General features: G+C 32.3%; 1 protein-coding gene and 1 long non-coding RNA gene across 3 annotated transcripts in view; both read right to left on the bottom strand.

The window, feature by feature from the left end:
* Positions 1-1,007: 1,007 nt before the first annotated feature.
* LOC130446405 (uncharacterized) lies at positions 1,008-14,128 on the bottom strand. Of its 2 annotated transcripts, XR_008910145.1 has the most exons (3): positions 14,026-14,111; positions 13,586-13,968; positions 12,495-13,041 (listed from the first exon to the last, which is right to left on the bottom strand). It is a non-coding gene; the product is annotated as an uncharacterized LOC130446405 (long non-coding RNA). The 2 variants fall into 2 exon arrangements; XR_008910144.1 differs by having other exon boundaries at positions 1,008-13,968; positions 14,026-14,128.
* Positions 14,129-17,196: 3,068 nt separating this feature from the next.
* Positions 17,197-23,466, bottom strand: part of LOC130446820 (inter-alpha-trypsin inhibitor heavy chain H4-like) — a 31,333-nt gene continuing 25,063 nt past the window's right edge. Inside the window, exons 11-13 of the mRNA XM_056783303.1 lie at positions 22,839-23,027; positions 19,097-19,279; positions 17,197-17,402 (exon numbers count right to left, since the gene is read on the bottom strand). Coding sequence (XP_056639281.1) covers positions 17,230-17,402; positions 19,097-19,279; positions 22,839-23,027 — 545 coding nt within the window. The 3' untranslated portion in view covers positions 17,197-17,229. The remainder of the gene's footprint in view (positions 17,403-19,096; positions 19,280-22,838; positions 23,028-23,466) is intronic.

Below are 23,466 nucleotides of genomic sequence, written 5' to 3'. Positions count from 1 at the left end.
CAACAACAAAACTTGAAAGATATATTAGTCATTGTTTCCACCGAATGTCGCTTCGTTGTTAATTTATTCGGGAGATAATCTACCTTGAGTTGAACAGCTTGGAGGATGGACTTCCAGTAAAATTGCGGAAGTATTAATAGAAAATTCATTAGCAAATAGAAAAAGATTTATGAGAGAAATATGACCCCTGCACAGGGGGTATTTATTGTTAAATATGTGGCATAAGAAGATGCCCACAGTAGGTAAATTATTCCTAAAAAATTTCACGAAGATGGATATCAAAATGAATTATCGTAGCCTCTACAATATCATAATATAAATAAATTGAATTACTATGTCACATCACGTAAATGACGTTGTTTAATACGAGGTACATCCCCCAATTGTTGAACTATTTTTCTACATAGATTTCGAAATTTCGTAGCCATTTTTTTATGCTTTTTTCATTAAGGTTTCCGCCTGTATTTCCAACCATGTGGTAACATAATCTTTCAGCTCGTCATTATTTTTAAAGTGTAGAAAGGAAACCAAGGAAACACTGTAGGTGTAAAAGACATGAAATTCGCTAGCAGGGAGATTAGTAGAGCCTAATTTTAATCTGATGCTTTAAAATTATTCATTTTTAAATTATCGCTGATTATTGTTAAGCTAGCCAATAAGCCAATCCTAACTTTTGTTATAATGAAAATTTGAAAATTATAGTTGCCAACTATTTTCGAAAATCAGATATATGAGCGTAAACATTGATTCTATACTTTCCTCAATAACTTTTTTTCATATTTGCCACATAAAAGTCAGTTTACAGAAAAATAGGTTGTTAGAAAATTTCCGAAGCTTACTTTCAAAAAATTATGTTAGAAATTAGTTTTTTTTTCAAGCACGGGTAAACCTCAAAAAATGAAAGTTAGTATATAAATTTTAATATGTTACAAGATTCGCTTCACCAATCCTGAGATTCACTGTATACTGATTTAAGAGATACTGTTTGTTAGAAATAATGTCAATGATTTCATCATAAAAACGTTTTATTGAAAAAAATGGTCCACTCTGTATATAAAATGCTAGTAATATAATAGTTACGTATTTTTGCACAAAAACACTTGCTTATTTATAAGGTGATATTTTTGGTAACCAGAAGCAATATTACAATTATTTTGTATCATAATACTAAATTGTTGTTATAAATGAAAATACTTGAAAGTTTACACTTGATTTTCTCGTAAGCAATAAAACTTAAATATAAGATGAATGTAGGTACAATATATATAATAAATCAATAGATAAATATGCTTAGTATAAGAGGAAATAGAAATTTTTGGTTTATCTATATGTGACATATTCATTTGACAAAAATCCTCAAAATATAGACAAATCAATATATAAAATAAATGAGTACAAAGTAGTAATATTTAATTTTGTATAATTTCGGAAACTTTTTTCAGGTTTAAATTCTTCGAGGGGTCAATTTTTCAATCATATTTTGCAGAAATATTAATTTTAAATCGTTAATGAAGTTAACCACTGTAAATTCTGTAAAATAGATTCCTATTCCATTATTAGAATACCCTACTTTTCAGTAATTTTATTAGCATCGAAATTGATCAGTATTATGAATGTATACGTCGAGTCCATCGTATACGAAGATGGACCCAGAAGTACTTGGCTCAACAAAGAAAACAAAAAATATATTTATCTTCCAATGTAATATTCTTTTAGCTCCCTTTTAAATACACTATTCCCAGCAATGTTCAATAAGTTCGATACCCTTTTTATAATAAGAATTGTCAAACTCCTCAAAATATCCATTAACTGCCGACATCACCTATTCTTCTTACGTTAGGACTAGGTCCTGTATTTTCATCAAGGGTTTGCCAGGAGTAGTTGGGATGCTGAGGACCAGCTTTCATACCACTTTATAGGTGGTCGTCCAGGAGGTCGAGTTGTGTCTGGTTTCTTTTCCTTTGCAATTTTTGCTAACCGTTCATTTGGCATTCTGTCAACATGGTCCCTCCATTCTCTTCTGCGGCTCCTTGTCCATCTTACTACAGCCTGAATATCGCACATGTCCCTTATTTCTTCATTTTTCTTCCGATCGAGTAACGTATGTCCTGTTATTGATCTCAGAGTCCGCATTTCTGTTGTTCTTAGGAGCCGTTTAGTGGTTGTGTTCTCCGCTCTAGTTTCTATTGCATATGTCATGACCGGCCTAACGCAAGTTATTATATATTCTAAGTTTACATTTTGTGCTAATGTATTTATTTCGCCAAATTAAATCTCTAAGGTATCCTGATATTAATGCTGCCTTCGTTGTTTGTGCTTTTACTTCTTTCTTTAGATTTCTACCGCTTGTTATGTTTGTCCCTAAATATTTGAAGGACATCACTTGTTCTACTGTAGAACAAGTGATCAACTATTCATAGTTGGAAAATCTTTCACCTTCAAGCCATTTTTTCTAGTCTGGGAACAGAAAATAATCCGAGGTAACCACGTCTAGCGCATATGGGTGCATGAGTAGCAATCCAAACTTTAATTCATTAATTTTGGCCAATGCAATAACAGATGTGTGAGCTGGTGCATTGTCTTGATGAAACAACACAGTTTGCTCATGTCCAAACTTTCAGTTAATATACGATGTACCACCTTCTAGCTCGCGCACTTTCAGTCGACGATCATCAAGTACTGCTTTTGGATTTTCTTCAATATTTCTAGAGTCGTCATCTCATTTGGTTGACCACTGCGATGCTGGTCTTCGCAGGTTGTACGGCCTCATTTAAACTCAGCTCCCAATATTTTAATGTTGATAAGGAAGGAGCAGTCTCTCCCAGAGTAGAATCTAGTTCAACTTGTATATTGGTTGGATTAATGCCTTTCAAATAAAAGTATTGTATCACATAACGATGATCAATTTTTTCCATGTTTACAAATTCACTGAAAACGTTTCACTATTGATGGCTGTCAAACAAATACTAAACAACGTGGGGTCTTCAGACTACATATGCTGTTTAGATTGTGTACTTTCTAATACAGTAGTATTTTCCAAGCAACTGCCGCCATCTCTAGGTCAGGTCCGCTACTTCTGGAACCATCCTAGTAGATTACCCTTATTGGTGTTCACAATAATTTCCATTGTACACAATTCAAGTTTGACAACGTTCGTAAAGCTCCTTAAATCTGTCAGGAAGTGCTTCTTTTAGAATTGATTGCAAAACGAATGTCACACGTCTGTAAAACGTGTGTCTGTTAGAACTTCTTTCCTGCAGTCAAACACAAAGAAATACCCAGGTTCCAGGTCTGTGGAGTACGGTGGTGAATTCAGGAAAGTTACGCAATGCTGAGCAAAGAATTTGCGCACGTGGATTGCAGAGTGCGTTATCAAACAACAGGACCCACTGCCCAGTCCTGTTCAACTGAACAACCGAACACGCCGGATACGTTGTAGCAACTATTTTAATAAATCATCGTAAAATGCGGTGTTCATAGTTTAACCAACATCAACGAATTAATGATTCCATTGTTATTAAAGAAGGCGATTAACGTTGTCTTGATCTTGGACTTTTGTCTGCAATACTGGGACCGTAGGCTTGTTTTACGGTGATAATTAAGAAAAAAGTAAATAATTCCTGTTTTCGAAGAGGCCATAGTATTTTTTGGAGTGAATTCTTATCTCATTTTTGCGCAACGCTAACTTAAACCAAGATTTGAAAGGATCTTTGTTGTTTGGTGATCACAATTATGAGAGAACAAAAGTAATTAAATTCTCTACTATACAAAATAGCTACTAAGAGCCTTGAAAATAATCATCCTCCAATCATATCCATGGAATGATAAAAACAGAAGGGGATGCTATATCACATTTCTGATATGAACTTGTAATTTTTCCATTCTTTTTATTTTTGTGTAATGGGATGTGAGCGGCCTGTCATTTCTACCTCTGTTGTACTCTCTATTTACCACAGACAGAAAGTACCTGTAGTTTAATTATGTATAAGGCACAATATACTATCAGTCGTTTGTCTTTTTCTTCCTACATGTGGTACGCCGAATTTTCATTTTTTGAAGGACCCGAATTTGTACCCCAGCCGATTTGGTTAGCAGACAGAACACCATTAAACTACACCACGACGACTACATTTTTATAATAAATTGTAAGTCAGTTCACGATGTCTTCATATAACTAACTATCCAATCTTCAGAAATGAGGATTGTTTAACTGAATTTGTTAGATAAATATATTCCGCACAATGCAAAGAAAAGTTGACACCTAATTATACCAAAATTATTTTAGTATTCTCAAATCAATTTAACGTCGAAATAACCCATGTGATATTAGCCCCACAATTTTAGATGTCTAAAATTTTAAAAAAGTAATAATACGTCATATATAGATAAACTAATATGTATTACAAACACCTGTAGAAAATCAGATTCTAAAAGACAATCGCATGACATTTTTTAAGTCATTCTGATCTCACTATTATTTCGAATAAAAAGTATAACAACATGGCGACGGAAAAGAGGAGGTGATGCCCATAAATTTTCCGGTAGGGATCTCATAGATGGTCATCACTGGAGGAGTTATTTTGAAGGTGGTGACGCGAAGTACAAGCAAAGACAGTTTATGCATAGATAGTTCAGTAAAATAAGATTTTGGCACAAACCTTCTTAATAAGATTCATTTTGAGAAAAAAACTCTTACTCTTGAGTTTATCGTGAGAAAATGCTTTTTTTCATTATACTTTGAATAGTGAAATGTTTAGAAAGAAATTGTCCTTATAGAATGAAAGTTTGTGGAATTTCATACAAATTTAATCCCTTAACTTTTTTATCTTTTTTGAGTACAATGCGGGATTGTTGTAATCGTAGAGACAAGCATTAAAGTAGGTTCTTAAGAACTCCAGTTTTCTCAAAATACCACCAAATAACTGGTTTCCGTTAGTTCATTAGTTTCAGACCTCGATCTCCTATTAAATGCTATATGCGGCGTAAACGTTCCGATCGACGTCTGAACGCCAGGTGCAGCGTCAGCGGTCAATACATCTCATACGCAAACGACAACGTTTCATTCACAACAGTAATCCACAGTGTTAGCGTGTAGTCGAGTGATATAAAATGAATATAAATTCGACACTTTTGGCGGCGCTTGTTACTTGAAAAGGAGGCACAAGACAACCGCATACGAAAAAAAATCATAGCAACAAGTTATCGATTATTTATTAAGAAGGAGAAAAAAGGATGTTTCCAGATTTTTATAATGTAATGTAAAAGACAACAATACTAATTTTGTTGAATATGTTCGTATCAATCAAGAACAATTCAAATATATCGTTGAACTTGTGGGGAAATATATAATAAAACTGCCATCCTAAACCCATATCACCTGAAGAAAAAGTTGCTTGTCACTTCTATTGTATAATGCACAGTAAGATTGGACTATTTCAATTAATAATTTGTCTTTCTTTTTCTTTATCAAATTTCGACATTTTGTGCTGACACCAAATACTACGTTTACGCTACAATGGTTTGAATGGCGCCTACAGTATCCACACGCCAACGTCAACATTTGAAAGAAACCACAACAATACATTTCTATAGTAAAGATCGTGTACGGCGTTTATAGGAGATTATAGCCTTAACTAATCTTTCTTGGTTTCCCAATTGCCTTCTTAAAATTGATGAAATTCTTAATTAAGATATATTTCCCACTTCTAATGACAACTAGATGTTTCTCCGGGATATTCTTAATAAATTAAGACCTAGTACACAGTTATTACTTACAGGAGACCATTCTATAAGAATTTTCTGTGTAAATATAGGTTCTGTTGATGTGTATACACATAAAGTATCTAACAGATTCACTTAAACAACGTCCATTTTCTAATAGACTTAGTGGACAATGGAATAAATCGAGAGCGTGGATGACTAGCAGTCCTACCGTTTTCTCTCGTCAAAACACGTGTCTAGATACAATAGATGTATACTTTGACGGCATTCTGTGTAGCAAAGAGAGAGAAAAGCTCGTTTCTAGTATGTTTTTGGGTGTATAGGGCTGGATATTGGGGTGAACCAAACACTCTGGAAACCTGGGCAATGCACCAAGCATTTTTCAAGCAGAAATCTATGCAATTGAAAAATGTGTTCAGTTTAATCAAAAGAGAAACTATCTCCAACTGGAGATCATCATCCCATTTAAAATAAAGTTTAATAATTTCGAATTGCGGGCCAACTGAAATGGCACGGGGCTCGTACATACATACATACGTGTACAAGAGGGAGTTATTCCTGCAATACGCCCATTTAACTGATAAATACGATTGATTCCGCTATTTGTATATATAAACCATAATAAAATTCTCTCAGGATCTAATTATCCTCATTTTTATTCACAGGAGGCATTCTGAATGCTATATTAGTTACAAGGTTTATTAACGAAAAAAAATCGTTTTGTCGATAAGAACACAATTTGATCTGCTCATGTTTTTCATACAATTGCACAATTAATTTTATGTTAATCTTCTTCATAATGAATTTGAAAATCTCCAATCTTTGCCTGATATTGAAAAAGCAGCCCTGAAAAAAGTCCTTGCCAATACAGTGTATTATGGTGCACCACAATTTTTAAATGTTCGTGTTTCGAATAAAATAATTGACTAATTTGACACTAGTCGACTGTCACGACTTCCACCGTAATGTAGCCGACGCTAACACGGAAGATCGAGTAACGGATACCAGAAGTTCATTCGGTACAGGTTTGCGTGAGGGCCGCGATAAGCTTGTAACGTTGATGATACAGGCGTTCGAAGAACAAGGGAAACCGTAGATTAAATCCATCAATCAATAGAAGAGCTTGGAGCGTTTTTTCAAAAATTCGATATAATGATGGTCGTTCTTTCCCAGTATGTAAGATATTGTCTTTTCCTAGCACGACAGTTTGGTATCGTTTAACTGACCCTGACACTTATCAGTCGGCGAAATGTGTATGCTCTCGTATAACTTTCGTCCAAAATGTAGTGAAAAAGAGAAAAGATTTTGTCCCAGAACAGCAATGAATCTTTGGGAACTACATCTGTATGTGATTTTATCGCAAAATCGCCTTCAAATAATTTTTGCCTTGTATATTTTTTATCCTTTTTAATAAAAGCAACAAAGATGAATAGCATAATATAATTCATCTATCGATATTTCTTTTTTAATAGCTGTTAGTTTAATCTACAAGTTTAAATAGATGAAATTTGGCATACTATTACAAAAATTATGTGGATTAGCTCAATCGATGAATGATGTTTGAATCATTGTGCGTAAAAAGTTGATTGACCTATAAAAAATTCCAAAAGTGAATAACAATTGAACACCTCCAATAAATAGTGTTTTGTTTTACGCGTATAGCTCGTAATGTGAAAATTTTTTTTAAATTGAAAGTTCTCTACAAAATTGTGAATTTTTTTTCGAAATATTGATAGTGATATGATAAATGACATTATAACATTGTTTTGTCAAAAAATTATTATAAAAAAGTCATTATATTTTTGAAGCTTTTATGGTGCAATCTTATTTTGAAGCAGAAACATTTATGACAATTATTTTGTTAATTAATAATATAAGAACTTTTTTCAGTAGACGAAAAACCAAACACTATTATTTTTTGAAGGTGTTTAATTGTTTATAACTTAAAATTCCGCATCGAACGAGCTCTAGACTAGACTATGTATGGAATTTATATTTTTTTGTCTTTTAGAAAATGCAGTTTTACAGGCTAGATGCAAAAACACTTTGTTAAAGTGCTACAATTTTGAAATAAATTTTATACGAAACAGAAAATATATCTATAGCCGAAATAAAAAGTTTTACAAAGTTGTGCGATTTGCAATCATTGTAAATGTATAATATGTATAAAGATAAGGTATAAGATTGTTAGTGGATTTAGTATATTGTAAAAATAGTATAATTGACCTTTCTTATAAATACCCCCACTTATTTGTTGGTTCTAAAGGCAAATAGTTGCGTTGTACTCATTAAAATGATTGTCACTTGAAATAAATTTTTATATATTGAATTCGATATAAACAGATTAACAAATTAGGCAAACGGAAAGAAAAATTGATATAATGAAAAAGGGGTATTGGGAATTTATTATGTCAACATTCATTTCATGAAGGATTGTCCCTAAACAGCAGCAACTGTCCTCTCTGCGCCTGGCATATTTTAAAGCAATTTACTTCTTCATAAGGCCCCATTTTCCCAGTTCATGTCAAAATATAATTTGAGAAGAGAAATTTCTGGATATAAACTACGCCATTTTGATCTGCAAGTTCCTTTACCAAGTAAAGTTATTCAAGTATGTGTATGGGTAACCAAGTACAAACTTTTACATAGTCTGGTCAGGAAAACAAAATCGGAAGATCATTTATCTCCTGTCTGGCTGATGGTGAACACACTGTTTACACTACCACTATAGCAACACTCGCGCGTCATACAATGTAATTATGAGTGTTGCTGTAGTGATAGTGTAAACAGTGTATTCAATATATCACCAACGGTTCCAAAAATTCCAATTTAGATCCGATTGACGGCTTTTTAACATAGTTTCAAGACCTTACTATGGAAGCATTTTATCGATTCAGTCTCTCGTTGATCAAACATTCTAGACCCTAAACAATGGAAAAATTGAGGGGGTTTTCTGTGGAAGAGTGGAAATTGATATAGAGGATAAGTGCTTAACAGCTCTATTTGTCGCAGACTACCAAGTTATTATAGCTTACGACGAGAAAGATGCAGATTATATGCTGAGAAAATTGGACCAGGAATATGCAAAATGGGGTTTGAATATGAATATGTCAAAAACAGAATATCTGCCGGTAGGAAGCCCCTAAGGAGACTGCAAATAAATAGGGTTAGATGATGTAGACAATTCAAATACCTAGGAAGCATAATTTCGGAATTTGAACAAAAAAAAATATAAGAAATAGAGTGCAACAAAGGGAAAAAGCTGCAAAAGTTCTGAACTCATTTGTTTGATCAGAAAAAATTGTAATAATAATGACAATATACAAAGTCATAGTGGCAACTAACAGATGGACAGGAGAAAAAAGAGAGGCTGTGACAATGTACTTGAGAAGATCGTGCAGGATGTCCAGAACAGAGCATATATACGAAATGAAGATGTGCAACGAAGAACAGGTCGAGTATACACGACTACAGAGAGAAACGGACATGTGATGAGGATGGAGCAGAACAGGTGGCCAAAGGAATGATGTATCAATCACAGAATAAAAGAAGACGAAGACGACCCTCAAGGACCTGGAGGGAAGGATTGTTTTTGTTTGTCAGATGTTTCAACAATCATATTAAAGACTGGTTGGACAATGTTTCAATTTTGATTAGTTGCGAAATTTATAGGATTGACGTGACCAAAATCATGAATTTTCTTTTTCCCAAATTGAGAAAATATTCTCAATATGGGAATGTTTTCTTTCCTTTTAATTTCTTAAAATAATATGATTAAAGCTTACTTTAGTAATGGAATTTTCATTTCTTGTTTTAATAAAAATGTATAATCAATTATAGTACAGTATTTTATAGACAGGAATACTTTTCATTTCAATACCAAGAATTGTATAATTATTATTTCACGTTGACAATCAGTTAAAACGTACTTTGAATGGTATGGTGCCTTGACAATTTGATTGAGTCGAAAACAAGATGCTAAAACGAGCCGATGTATTGTAATAACATCTGTACAATAAGTGACATTCTCCAAATAAAATTGTAAACATTAAATTTGTTATTTTTTTCCTGTAGTAAATGCTTAGCAACCACATTTTATTTTTTTTTAATAGATGGTTCAAATATAAAATAGAAGTTTGCTATAAAAATTATCATTAATTTACAGAGTTGAAATTTTTTATCAATTACATACTTTTGCCACGTCTCCAGAAGCTTTTGGATGCCCTTTTCGTAAAAATATCTCGGCTTGTCACCTAACCAGTCGCGCTCGTAACCAGTCGAATTGCTTTCGAATCGTAGCCCGCCAAGAGCTACATTCATTCAACCATATAAATAATAGTCACATGACAACAAATCGAGACTATAAGGAGGGTGTTCGAGTGTCCCAACCCAATTCGTTCAGCATTGCCATCGTGAGCTGAGCTGTATTCGATCTGGCGTTGTCTTGCAGCAATATCGCACTACGGATTGGTATATCGCGTCGTTTTGATCTGTAGACAGTGTTTTACCATGTTTTTTAGGAGGTTACTATAATATTGCGCGTTTATAGTTCGTTGTTCAGTGAGAAAATCAACCACAATTACTCCTTTCATGTCCCAAAACACGGTACACAACACCTACCCCGCTGACAATGCTTCGCTTTATTTGTAATATAGTGGTGTACCCAAGTCTAGTCTGTTGTGATTATTCGGTGCAATATATTTTATCTTTCCTCTTCATACTGCTGCAGGAAACGCGCGCAAACTTCCCAGCGTGTGAATTTCTGCTCAAAATTCAGAAGACTCGGCACCCATCTGGCTTAAATTTTGCGGTAAGCGAGCTCTTCATAAATTATTTGCTGAATACTACGTACGCTAATGCCCAGTTCATTGCGTACAATACTGCGTCGGTCTCCCAAAATGAGTTTTTCTACAGAGCTAACGTTCTCATCGATAACACTTGTTCTGGGGCGCCGAGCATGTGGCAAGTTTGCCACTATTTCTCATCCTTTTCGGACAGCAGAACACCATTCATACACTTGAATCTTAGAGAAGCACTCGATAAATCCGCAGATTTTAAATCATCTTTGACTAAAAAACGAATAATAATGCGTTACGCAATACACACGCAGTTTTTGTTTCGGTCCAACATCTTATAGACCTGCTAGTTTTCGCTACTACATGTGTTTTTTTTTACTTAACTTGACCTTGTGTCCAGTTACCAGTGATATTTCTTTACTTTTCAGATTAACTAAATAACTTTATTTTGCTTTCATTGACATTTAATTAGGAGTATTGAATTTTACTTTAATATGAATGAATTTAAATGTGATTCTTGTCGAAAGACCGTCTTATAAAAGGAAAAAATATACTCCGCTGTAGTGGGGAGTGTCGCAGAAATTTTGGTATTGGACTGAACAAGACTATAACAAAGGTGCTCTATCATAAAAACTACCATAATATTAGTTTTCTGCACCTTTTGTGATTCTACCACTCTAAAATATCTTCACGATGAACTGTCACAGCTACAAAAATTTCAGATCCATCTAGAAAATGTCGAAGCTCTAGGTTCCTACTTAGAAAAGAACAATGACATCTTTTCAACTATCTCTCGAAATGGAACATCTTATACAAGAAAATTGACGATATACACAGTCTGAAAATGAACAACAATCTCTATTCTAGTTTCATGGACAATCATAATGGATCTGCTTAAGTCCAGATTCACGACTCAGCAATAGAAGTGTTATCAAAAAAAAATAGCTGTTCTGAGAAAAAGTATTAAACAAATGACAATTATGCTGGAAAAGTCTGCTGCCAAGAATAAGACAAATATTAGCAATAGACCACAAACAGTTAAAAAGACAATATCAACGCAGACCGACCATACAAAAAACGCGAGGTTACGCTTTCCCGGCTGATTTCTACGCTTCGTAATAGACCAATCTAGCATTCAGTGCAGCCACTTTTAGGACACTACATTTTTTTGCGTTTATTCAAAAATTCCGGTTTATATTTGAACCACCCTCGTATATATAGGCAATTCAAGACCATTGCTTCTCATTTTTAACAATGTACTTCCTGTTCTCACTAATACTAGGTAATAATTCGTATATAAGTGCACAACAAAATTAAAGTCGTTTACAGAGTAGAAGGCACTTTCCAGTAAATATGCCCTAAAATTATTGCGGAATGCGGGAAAAGATGATATCGATTTGATTTTAATTGGCAAGTGATTGTGCATTTTTTGCATTGTAAAATATTGAGCCCTTAACTAATTTGGAGCGTGGAAAGGTAGGTAAAGGTCGTACACCGCGTTCCCAAGTAGATAGCCTTTCTGAAATTGGAGAAGTGTGCTTACGAATTAGGCAAACGGATTTAACGATGAATAAGGAAGAAAGAGTCAGAAGTTTTAATTTTTTTAAAAAGTCCCTGCAGTGAGCCCTCCTGTTTAGTCCGAGTAAACAGCTCTCTTTCGTAGTTGTAGGGGACAAAGGTACTACGATTTTCCAATAGATTTCGCTGTTTTTGAGAAATGATTTTTCTATGTTATTATTGTTAAGGTAGGTAATAAAAAAGCTTTATTGCCTGTTAATTAGAGCAACAAAAGAAACTTCTGTACAATAGAACATCTTCCTGGGGCCTGTCAAAGCACACGTCATGCGTATAAGCTCTTCCATGATGTAAAAACTACAAGGTGTGCTATAGTGCACCAGCTAGGAAGCAGCCAATGGGAATTGGCACCCAAAACGACACGCCAATTTGAAACATTTGAATTGAATACATGATGTAAAGACTACAAGGTGTGTGTGCTACTGCGCAGCAGCGCACCACATATAAATATAGTACTCTCAACAATTATAATACTGTACTGTACTGTTAAAAATATCTATTAGAATTTATTCTAGGAATTTAAATAGCATTATTTTGTATGGTATGGTTCTCTGTAGTGACGAAACGTTTTCTTCTGGCTGACAATTATGTCCCTAGTTTTCATGAGAGTTTTGATTCTTTTTATGACCAATTTCTAATAGAATTCAATTTATTTTTTGTGTTATCACAGTAATTTTCAATTGCGGCGGTCACGAAATCATTAGTTTTATTTTTAATAACCAGGATTTCATTAAAAATCTTCATATCTTATTTCATACGAGACCCAAAGGAAACGATATGTGAAAAAAAAACAGTAAATGTAACTTTTATGTTTTTTTGTACATGTTTGGCATTTCATTTTTTGTTGGATAAGCATATTTCATTTTTAACTAATTTCGTTTTATCTACATAAAATCGCAAATACTGCTCTGATTCAGTGGATTTAGTTCACACCATTTCCTAATCAAACCTAAAAAAATCGGACATATTTCTTAAGAAAAATCGCTGCTAAAAGTATCTTAGACTTAGACTTATATATTAAATTTAAACTTAGACTGTAAACTTAGACCTATATATTATTGGCAGCATTCACAAATACAAGAGGAAATTGCCTACCCGTGAATCTAAACAGTAAGGAAAGACCACAATAGATTTACAGATTTCTTTTCTGGTGATAGTAAGTTAATACAATTTCTACTCTAATATGATTTTAGTATCAGAAGACTTATTTGGAATTAAATCACATCAGAAGTTCTTCAGCTTTTCAATCATACGTAAAAAATCTCAGAAAACTACCACTGAATTATATTTATTTTAGATTAGTTTAGATAAAAATAACATAAATGCAACATTAACTAATTGTGAAGTGTTGAATTTTTTCCAATCTCTTGGTTAGTAAACCCTGGTTTTGCAGTTACAGAATGAATTAATTTAACTTTGAAACTACTCAATTAGTCTAAAACTTAATTAATAGTCTTGAAATTATTTAATTATTATACAAATCATATAGTTACCCTACTTCTAATAATGTCAAACTGTTTTAATCCTTATAATGTCCCTCTTTTCTATGTTTTTTCAATCCACTTTTAGAAATAAATGTTGCCGCACAAGTTCTACATGAATAAGTTTTCAAATTCGCTTCTTCGGCGTGAGTGAACATCAAATGTCGATCTAGTTGAGATTGTTTAGGAGACCGAAATGGACAAAAATTGCACACAAACAAATTAATTCCTGGAATAAATTCATGATATTTCCTATGTTCTTCCACTTTCCATTTTTTTGCAGCTGAAAACAGGCATTTGTCACAAAAATACTTTTTTTTTAATGTTTCGTTTTTACAATCTGAGCAAGATTCTTCTTTACGCGTATAATGTGTATCTTGCATTTTATTGTTTCTCTGAAAAATGTGTTAGTGATTTTAAAATTGGACCATTCACAATTTGAAGTAACTTACATTTATTTGAACGAAAACTTAAATGATTTATGTTTATAAACATTAACTTGCTCATAACCTCACATTCTACATTCACAAAATGTTTGATGGTCTATTTAACGGCACGTGGTTTCTGAATTTCCGATGTTGCCCGATCGTACAGCGCAGTGAAGTACTGAAAATATTTAATACTAGTATTGAAATAGTAAATAAATTCACCCAATATATTATGAAGTATTCTATTTCAGGTATATTTTACCACGTTTTTACAAAAAATTTGCGATTACTAGCGTTTTTTTCCGTCCGTTCTTCCGTCGGAATCAGAGTTTTCTCTTCACAGGAAATATGTAGCGAACTCGGGTTTTTTGCATTTAATTCTTGTATATTTATAAAGGAATTTTGCGCATTATTATGGACAAATTAATTAAAGTAACCAAAATGTGTTCCCATGAATTGACGTGAATCAACATCAATTCATGTCATTTGAAGGCATTTTTCATTTCATAAATTAATTATCATGAGTCCAGAAATAATGAGAACAAAATTTTTAAATAAATGAAATTATTGTTTTTTTTTTACTTGTATTTACTACAAAATACTTGTTAATTCGTGTTTCTGTTTTCTTTTTTCTAAACATCCATGATCGCCTTCCTTTCCTTAAAATTATAATCACAACAAACTTAGAAATAACGACAAGTAAGTGTAAGGACAAAAACGTGTAAAATCAAAAATATTCGTCTTAAAACCCACTGCTGAGTCAAAATTTTTCTCATGCGCTGTTCTTTTTTCCCTTCCGTAAATATGTAACTCGAATTTCAAGGAATTGTCCATATAATCCCTAAGAATTTTACAGATTCAACGATAACAATAGTGGTGTTATTTAATAAAAAAGGCTAAAATGTATTTTTATATGATGAAACTTCAGTTTTAGAAATGTTGAGACAGAATCGCATCATGATTAAAGGTGATTAGGTCCTATGAAGTGCCGTTAAATCAGAGTTGCTCCAAGAGAAACAAGAATCGTATGCAAAAAGAAATATTTTACTACTGTTGTTCAGATAGGCAATTTTGTTTATAAACAGAAGAAACAAAATAGGGCCTAATACTGAGCCTTGGGCACTCCACATTCTATTGGCTTTCAAGAAGACATTGTTGTATCAACCTGACTTCTGTTGGTAAGGTATAACTTAAACCATGCGATTGGTGTAGTCGGGCATTGTTGATTGTTAATTTGAACTAACAGATTATAACGTGTACAGCCTATTTATTGTGCTCGACGCACGAGTTATTTTCCAAAGTAGATTTACTGTCTCAAGAAATAAGCTAAATCTTTAGAACCACCATTATATGTTGGGACAATATTGTTTGCCATAGTTAATTCAATTTGGGTAATTGGAGTAGACATTTTGGTATCTGTGTTTGAATTTCGTTTTACAGACAATAGAGATCTGGATCGATCACGCCTTTTTGACATGTAAATTATTTGACGCTAAATTATACATATATTTATAATTGGAATCAATCTTTTGTTATTATATGAATATTATGAAATTCGGAAATAATTATTAGCCAATAAATTAGAAAATGAAGAAAAAAACTTCAGGAGGATACACTGGAGAATCATCTGCGACCTACTTCCTTATCTCGAATTCTCTGAAGGAACTTGAGCCGTTTCTCGTTAGAACAACCGTTTTCTTCGTTGAATGAATAATCGGGTTGGAGTTAGTTTCTTCACCACACTGTCATTTAACTCACCGGAGTTTGTTTTTAATTCGAATACCGTCTTAATTTCTTGAAGGAAAATGTAGACTTTTACCGCGCTGAAGGAGTGTATTTCTACAGACAGTATCCTATTCGCAGCGCCAGTTATGTTTCAAAAGTAAAGATTTGCTTTCTTAGAAAAAATTCATTTATTAGATGACTACAACAATAGGTGATAGAATGAAGACTAACTGTATCAATGAATTAACAAACATTCTGTTGGTAAGGTATGACTTAAGCCATGCAAGAGGTGTTCCCCTAAAACCGTAATATTGCAATTTGTTGATTGAAATATCATGATTAACACAATCTAAAGCCTTAGAAAAATCGCAAAAAGTGTTTGTAGTGGACTGCATCATTTGAACATTTGTTAATTAAAAATCCAATTTGATGGGTAGTAAGTACTTTATATTTTAGACAGAAATGATAAAAGCCCCTTTATGACCAATCTTCCTATGATCTTAGATAACGTAGTAAAACTACTAAACTAAAACTGCTAAAACAACGGGCATAAAGAAAAATCTGTGTAAGTTAGCTTTAGCATCAGGGAGATATGAAAGCGGATTATGAGAAGGAGTTACAGAATTTGATTAATTTTTGACCACATTCATAAAGTATTTAATGAGGTAAGTAGAGTTTATGCTCGATGAAGACGCCTTGTAAAATGGATCAGGTTTCTCAAGAATCATTACGAGAATTGGTGAGTTTCCTGTTATAATAAATATTATTGGTAGCTTTTATTGTCTTACAATTTTTCAGAATTGAAATGACTGTAATACTGCTAATTTATAATTACAAAAAAAATTGATGAGGTGTTATAAACAAACTAACATTGCTACGGAAATACTTTGAAGTATGTATTTTTAACGAATATCAACCAAAAATATTATTATGTTATAGTGAATATTTGTAATAATTTTGTTTTATTTAATATTAATCGTTGCAATAAAATTGAAAATGACAATATTTTGAATAGAAATAACACGAGCTTTGTTGAATGTAATAATGGCATTTTACGTTGAAGAATGTCAATTTATAATATAAATTTCGTCTGTTAACTGACTTTTCATAAATATGTAGGGTAACCCAAATAATGAATTTATTCTTTTTGTATTTTACACTCTGTATTAAGTGTAAAATGTAAAATGTGTTCGTGCTTATTTTGATCAATTATTGTGGCTCAAGTGAGCTCTTTTAATCAAAATAGAATATCAGAAACAATAATGACATCAATTTTAAAAGAGTTTTAAAATAATTTAAGGTGTATTATGAGTACGTCAAAATTGTGGATTCACTTACATATAAAAAAAACAAACAAGGAAGTAAAGTAAAAAAATAATTCGAAAAAATAAATATTTGAACTATTTAATATCTTTCAAATCACAAACTTTCTTAGAATGTAAAGTAAACAAAAAATATAAATAAATAATTAAAAATATATTAATATAAAAGTTATAATATTTATTACGTACTATTCAAACAAACATTTTCACATTCCTTTTTAGTTTTAAATTTATTTTTATTGCCTCCACATCCGCTGTATATAAAAGGTTGGCATTTTGACGTACTGCTATTGTAGTACCAAGATTCGTACTTATATTGACAAAAACCCCTGACAGGTGGTGCTTGACAAATCCCTGAAACATTTATCACATATATTATATCATCAAAACATATATAAGTGAATTGATGGTTTTCTGATAGTTTTTCTCATTTTGTTCAACTCTCAAATATAATGACTCTTCCTCAACGTACGCAGTTTCTTTATCATCTCTTCGGATGTCTGAAATCGTTTCACACCAAGCAATAGTTCTTGATATAGTCCATCATATTTGACTGCTTCAATAATGGTCGAATGCTTACTATTTTTCTTAGTTAAGGCATCAAAAGGTATTAATAATCACTATAATTTATTGTTCGGAAACGAATGTTCCCGTTTTCTTGGGTGTACCCAAGTTTCATTAAGATTGCGTTTGAAGATGAAGATGTCCAAACATTCGCAATATTGAGCAATATGGCTGAAAAACCACTGGGAATTATGTTCCTCAACTACAACAGAATTATTCCGGACAGCAGTCAACAAAGTTAGAATAGTCATGGGTTGCAAACATCAGAATGGTACCCACCTTGCAGATACATATGTAACCTCTTATTTATGTAATCGCAAATCCGTAGTTTTATTTTATGTCCTTTCATTCGACGATCGCTTAATAAAACGGCAGTGATTTTATTAACTGTAGAAGTTACAGTAAATTGTGATAAAATTATGAAGCAAGTGAAAAACTCTTTAAAATCAGTTAGTCTTTTGTTTGAAAATTGATTTGGTTTATAACAAAAACATTGTTTTGAATAAATATAAGATTTAAACCGTTTCAGTAGCGCCCTAATCGAAATTAATCGTAGCCATGTACATATATATGATTTGAGCAATTCGAAATTCTTATTTAGAAAAAATAATTGTTTAAAAAATGAAAATTTCATTTATAATATGAAAAAAATGTTTCAGATATTAATAGTGAGATTTTTCTTATTGCACGTTGTTATTTTTTTTAACTTTTGCATCATAAAAATTCCTTCAAGCTCTTTGAACTCAATTCTTAAAAAGTAGGGGTTGTAATTGGAGCCGTTGAAGTTTCCGGCACAGTGCTTTTTTCGTAAAAACTGTAGCTTTTGAGAATAAATTTTCAAATTTTCTTCAATTATTGCAAAGAACATTCAATAAAGAGCTTATTAACGGAAAATAGTGATGTAAGTATTTTTTATAACACAAAAAAACATAAAGTTTACGTTTGAGCGTTGACAAGCATCATTCGTTTTGAAATCGATTTTTTTTCTATTTTTATAATACATGTAAATTTCTCATTTGTATGTTAGGCAGTGATTTTTGGAAATAAATTTCATAACTAAAAAATTTAAAAAATAAAATGTCTCTTTTGTTGCAAGCGATTTCGTATTATAATATTCTAATTTTTTTGTGATAAAAAATTGAAAATTCCACGGTTTTCCTCACTCTAGCAGGGTCGGATTATGTATGGTTCCAAAGCCTTTTTCTCTGTCAGCTCATTCCGGGCCATTAAACAGTGTATAAACAGAGTTCGTTAGTGTCTTCAACAAGTCTACCAAACAGCGTTGGAGCAGAAATGATAGGTAAAAGTGTTGACTTAAATTTAATAGAGTGAGGTCACGAAAAATACTTTTCATCGAAAGACACTTCAGATTTAACGAGCATCCCTAAGAGTTCAATTTGGAAAATAATTCCTATTTGATTCATTTCTTATGTTTGTTAGATATCACCTCATGGTGAAGGTCAATTTGATTGATTGTAATTTACCTTTATTTTCAGAATAAACACACAAATCTTCACATTCCTTCAACGTTTCAAATCTATTGTCATTGCCGCCGCAACCGTTAAACCAAAATTTTTTACATTGTCCTATTGATATATCGAAATAGAAATTAGTGCTAAATTTTTGACAACGTTTGCTTCCTCTATTTAAGGGCTGCTTACAGATACCTAAAATTTCGAATTAAAATATATATAGAGTACATATAGACTTCATAAAACGTATAACATCCATTTTTGAAAAAATGCAAAAACACGTCTCATACGTAGGAACTTAAATTCTCAAAAAACAAAATAATACTGATTTTATATCTTTTTTTATATATATTTATAAATCCATGCATAAAATTGAATGCTATGGATAATGAATCAATAATAAATAAAGTAGGAGATGCGGATGAAATAACAGAAAACTTCCTACAAAATCCTGACAAAATTCCTCCACTCTCTAGTCCCGACCTCGAGGAAATACTGCATAATATAGGACCCACTAACACCGTAAATCAATAAACAAATTTAGTTCGAGACATACAAAAAGAATCAGACAGACTTCAAGATTCAAACTCGGAATCTGGACATTGAAACTCAACATACGTCGACAGAGAATCCTATTTTTTTCTACTCCAATTACTGAAAGAGTATTAAACTCATATAAGAACCAAATATTCATAAAAACTGGAGAAATAGAATCGATCGCCAAAATTTTCGACAATACTAGATTATATGTTACACTACCTTCAAACATTTCTTCCATCCAAATAATAAATTTTGTAAAAGAACACATCGCCTCAAACACCGCAATTTACCTAGAATCTTCACGATGCAATCGTACTTCAAAAATTCTGTTTTCAAAATTATACAAAGCAACACCGTTTAACTAAAGTAGAGAAACTCAAATTTTATCATGAAACGAAAGCTTGCCACCGCGGTATAAACGAAATGAAAATAGCACTTGGTAAACGATTTTATTGGCCAAAAATGTCCGATGACATTGTAGAATACGTGAATAATTGCGAAATTTGTCATAAAACAAATACGATCGAAACCCACCATTAATAAAATTCAACCTAACACCAACTACTTCACGTCCTTTTCAACATATTCATATTGATCGTTTTCAAATTTCAGGAAACACTTACTTAACCGTAATAGATACATTTTGTCGATGCAGCTAAGTAGAATGCTTATTTAATTTTATGGATTGCCCATAAAAATAACAGCTGATTCGGGTACGGAATTTAAAAATAAAGATCTTGAAAAATATTGCGAACTTTACAAAATTGAACTTCACAACTGCTAGAAACAGCAATTCAAATAGCCTCGTGGAGAGGTTTCATTCCACACTTATTGAACATGTACGATGTTTAAGAGAACAAAATCGAAGTCTCACATCAGATCAATTAATAAAACGGGTCATATAAGTAATAAAAGCAGTTTTTTTGACGAAGTCGGTCAACTACAAAAATGGTAGTTTGGTACACTTGATACCGATGACGGTAATGGATATGATAACGCAATAAAAATTCTAAAAACAAACCAACAAAATATGATTATGGAATTAAACTTACAAAGTTCACTTTACAAGAATCTTATAAAAAATTACAATGTAATAATTCGCATCTCATCAAAAATCAAGAAAATTTTGCAAACACTCTCGAAAAATTTCAAATCACCGTGCAAAAATCAATCACCGAATCACACTAGTATTTAACCTTTCAAGCAATCATTTCACAAATAAATCTATACTGTCAAAATGTTATCACATTCTTAGATAATTTGGAAGACTTCATAGCTTTTGCAAAACTAAACACACTTCATTCTTCTATTATCCCTAGTCAAGAGTTACAAAAAACGCTAGAAGATTTAAGGAAAATTTATCCTGACAACTAAATTACAAAATTTAAAGACATTCTAACATACTACCAATTTTTAAGCTCTCAAGTTTCGTTTGCTAATAATAAATTAATTTTTGCTATACATGTACCAATTATCAAAGCCGAAGTCCTTGAATTATATCACCTCTTCCCCATCATTCAAAACAACCAAATATTCTCCCTAAAATACTCCTATCTGGCACGAAACAACTCGAATCACCAATTTGTCTGTCCACTCCTAGAAAATGTATATTTCTGCATCTCCTAACGACAATTGCACCCTGCAGCTCCTCGAAAACCAATCGACTAAAAGTTGCCAAAAAATAAATTAAAAATTAGAAGAATCACTTACTGAACAAATCACACAAGACGAGATAATTATTATTCCAGCAAAAAAAACACGGAAAAAGTTTTTTCCAAATGCCACACAGACAAATACCTAGAAGTAAAAATACCTACACTAATAAAAATACCAAAGTCATGTCAAATAGAAATCAACGCAAAAAAATTCTTCAACGACGTCAAAATACAACGAGGAAAACCACTACTTCTTCCCAAGCCAATTACGGAAAAATACGATATGATTGCAGAATACGAAACACCCAAAATGGAAAAAATCAATTTGGAAGATATTCATGAAATAAGCAGAATGACGAATCAACTTATACCACTAAAAATTCCAATATCCAACCACTATCCCAAAATTTCTGGTAGCTTATTTTTACTAGCCATAATTTTATTAATACTGGGATGGATTTTTAAGAAGAACATCAAGAAAGCAAAAATGCTGCAAAAACCAAAACAAGAAATAAAATTCAATAAAAAAATACCCAGAAGAGTCCAAAATCGAACACCACTCCGTTAAGTTCTCATCTTAGAGGGGAAGAGTTACATATGAAGTAACAGCTGACAGCATTTAACAAATGTGATGACTTCGCGGAAACCTAGAAGATAATAAAAACTGTATTTCTTTCCATAATTCATTCTTTGTTCTAACGTTGCTCAATAAACATATATTATAATTGTAATTTTTGTTTTTAAAAAATCCAAATTTGAAGTTTTGATATATAATTCGCGGAAACTTAACAGCCATATTTGGAATATCTTCGGATCCAAATAATAAGGAAAACATCCCAGAATTTGATTTCAACAAAACAGTGCACGACCGTATCATGGTCTTGATGTTTGAAGGTTTCTAGATGGAGTTTGATGAAAGATGAAGTTGAAGACGTGTATCAATGATGGGGTAGGTACATAGGTCAACTAATTTTACGTCTCTTCATTTTCTTGTGGGAATTTTTATCAATTTTCTCGTTTTTGAGTAAATGCAGGTTATTCTGTTTATGTGTGTGAACTAAAAAATAATTAAACTCCCCTATACAGGATGTTCCGGGACTTAATGCAAAATTTTGGGAGTGAGTAGATGACGTAAAATTAATGCTGTTGCACAAAATTTTTCTCATACCACCCCTCGTTTCTGAGTCGGAATTTATATTTAAATATATTTTCTAAATTATAGATATAAACATAATGAATTTTCAATGGATGATTACGTATGTATGTTCGTGTAGTGTGTTTGACGGAATAAATAGGTTTACACTACTATCTGAAAGCCAGTGGCGGCTTATGCCGATGGTTAACAATATATAATTTTTACAGAGACACCATCTCAAACATGTTGCAGGATGAGCTCTTGTCTAAGGGGACACGACGTTCCGAGGTGTGAATAAAAGAAATTATATAATATGAAGTTGCCAATAACCTTGGGTTGAGGCAAGAATTTATTTCGAAATTAACCTATGGTGATGGTGTATCTAGCCAAAGCGTAATGCTTATTAGAAATTGATTTGTCTTACCTACTAAAGTTTTTTGTAACCCCGGTGGATTGCACATTTTCAAACATTCTAACTTCTTAACAAATCTATTAGAATTTCCCAAATAACCACCATACATGTATTTTACGCATTCTCCACTTGTTTTGTTATAAAACCAATGAAGTGTTGGTTTGTGACCATAGCCCAAATCAATAGGTAATTTACATCTTTCTAAAAACAATTAGAAGGAAATTTAAAAAAATCGATAACATTACATTTTATTTGACAATAGAAGGTAGCATAATTTTTTCAGTACCCAGGAGGTAAATCAGAATATAACATCGTAAATCAGTGACAAAAAATTTCTTCCTCAACAAAAATAAGTTTAGTATATGATATTTATAGATACAAAGTATTTAAAATTCAAGATAAGTTTGAATAGACCTCGATATTTAATCAGCAGAAAGTATTTTATTCTACACTGTTCTGCGGAAAATCCTCTCCGCCGAACACATTCATTATGTAGATAAATCTTACCTACTTAACCCTAATATCGACCTTTACACTGTAGTATCTATCACCTAACGGAGTCCAGACAACGTGCTCTAAGCAGGTGTGAGAATATACTTATCTTTATACATAATAGGGTTCGACATTTAGGAAAATTGTA

This window comes from Diorhabda sublineata, chromosome 7, assembly GCF_026230105.1.
Source record: "Diorhabda sublineata isolate icDioSubl1.1 chromosome 7, icDioSubl1.1, whole genome shotgun sequence".
Classification (NCBI taxonomy): Eukaryota; Metazoa; Arthropoda; class Insecta; order Coleoptera; family Chrysomelidae; genus Diorhabda; species Diorhabda sublineata.
Note: the sequence above shows the minus strand (reverse complement) of the source record. Positions and strands in the feature narration are given on the sequence as shown.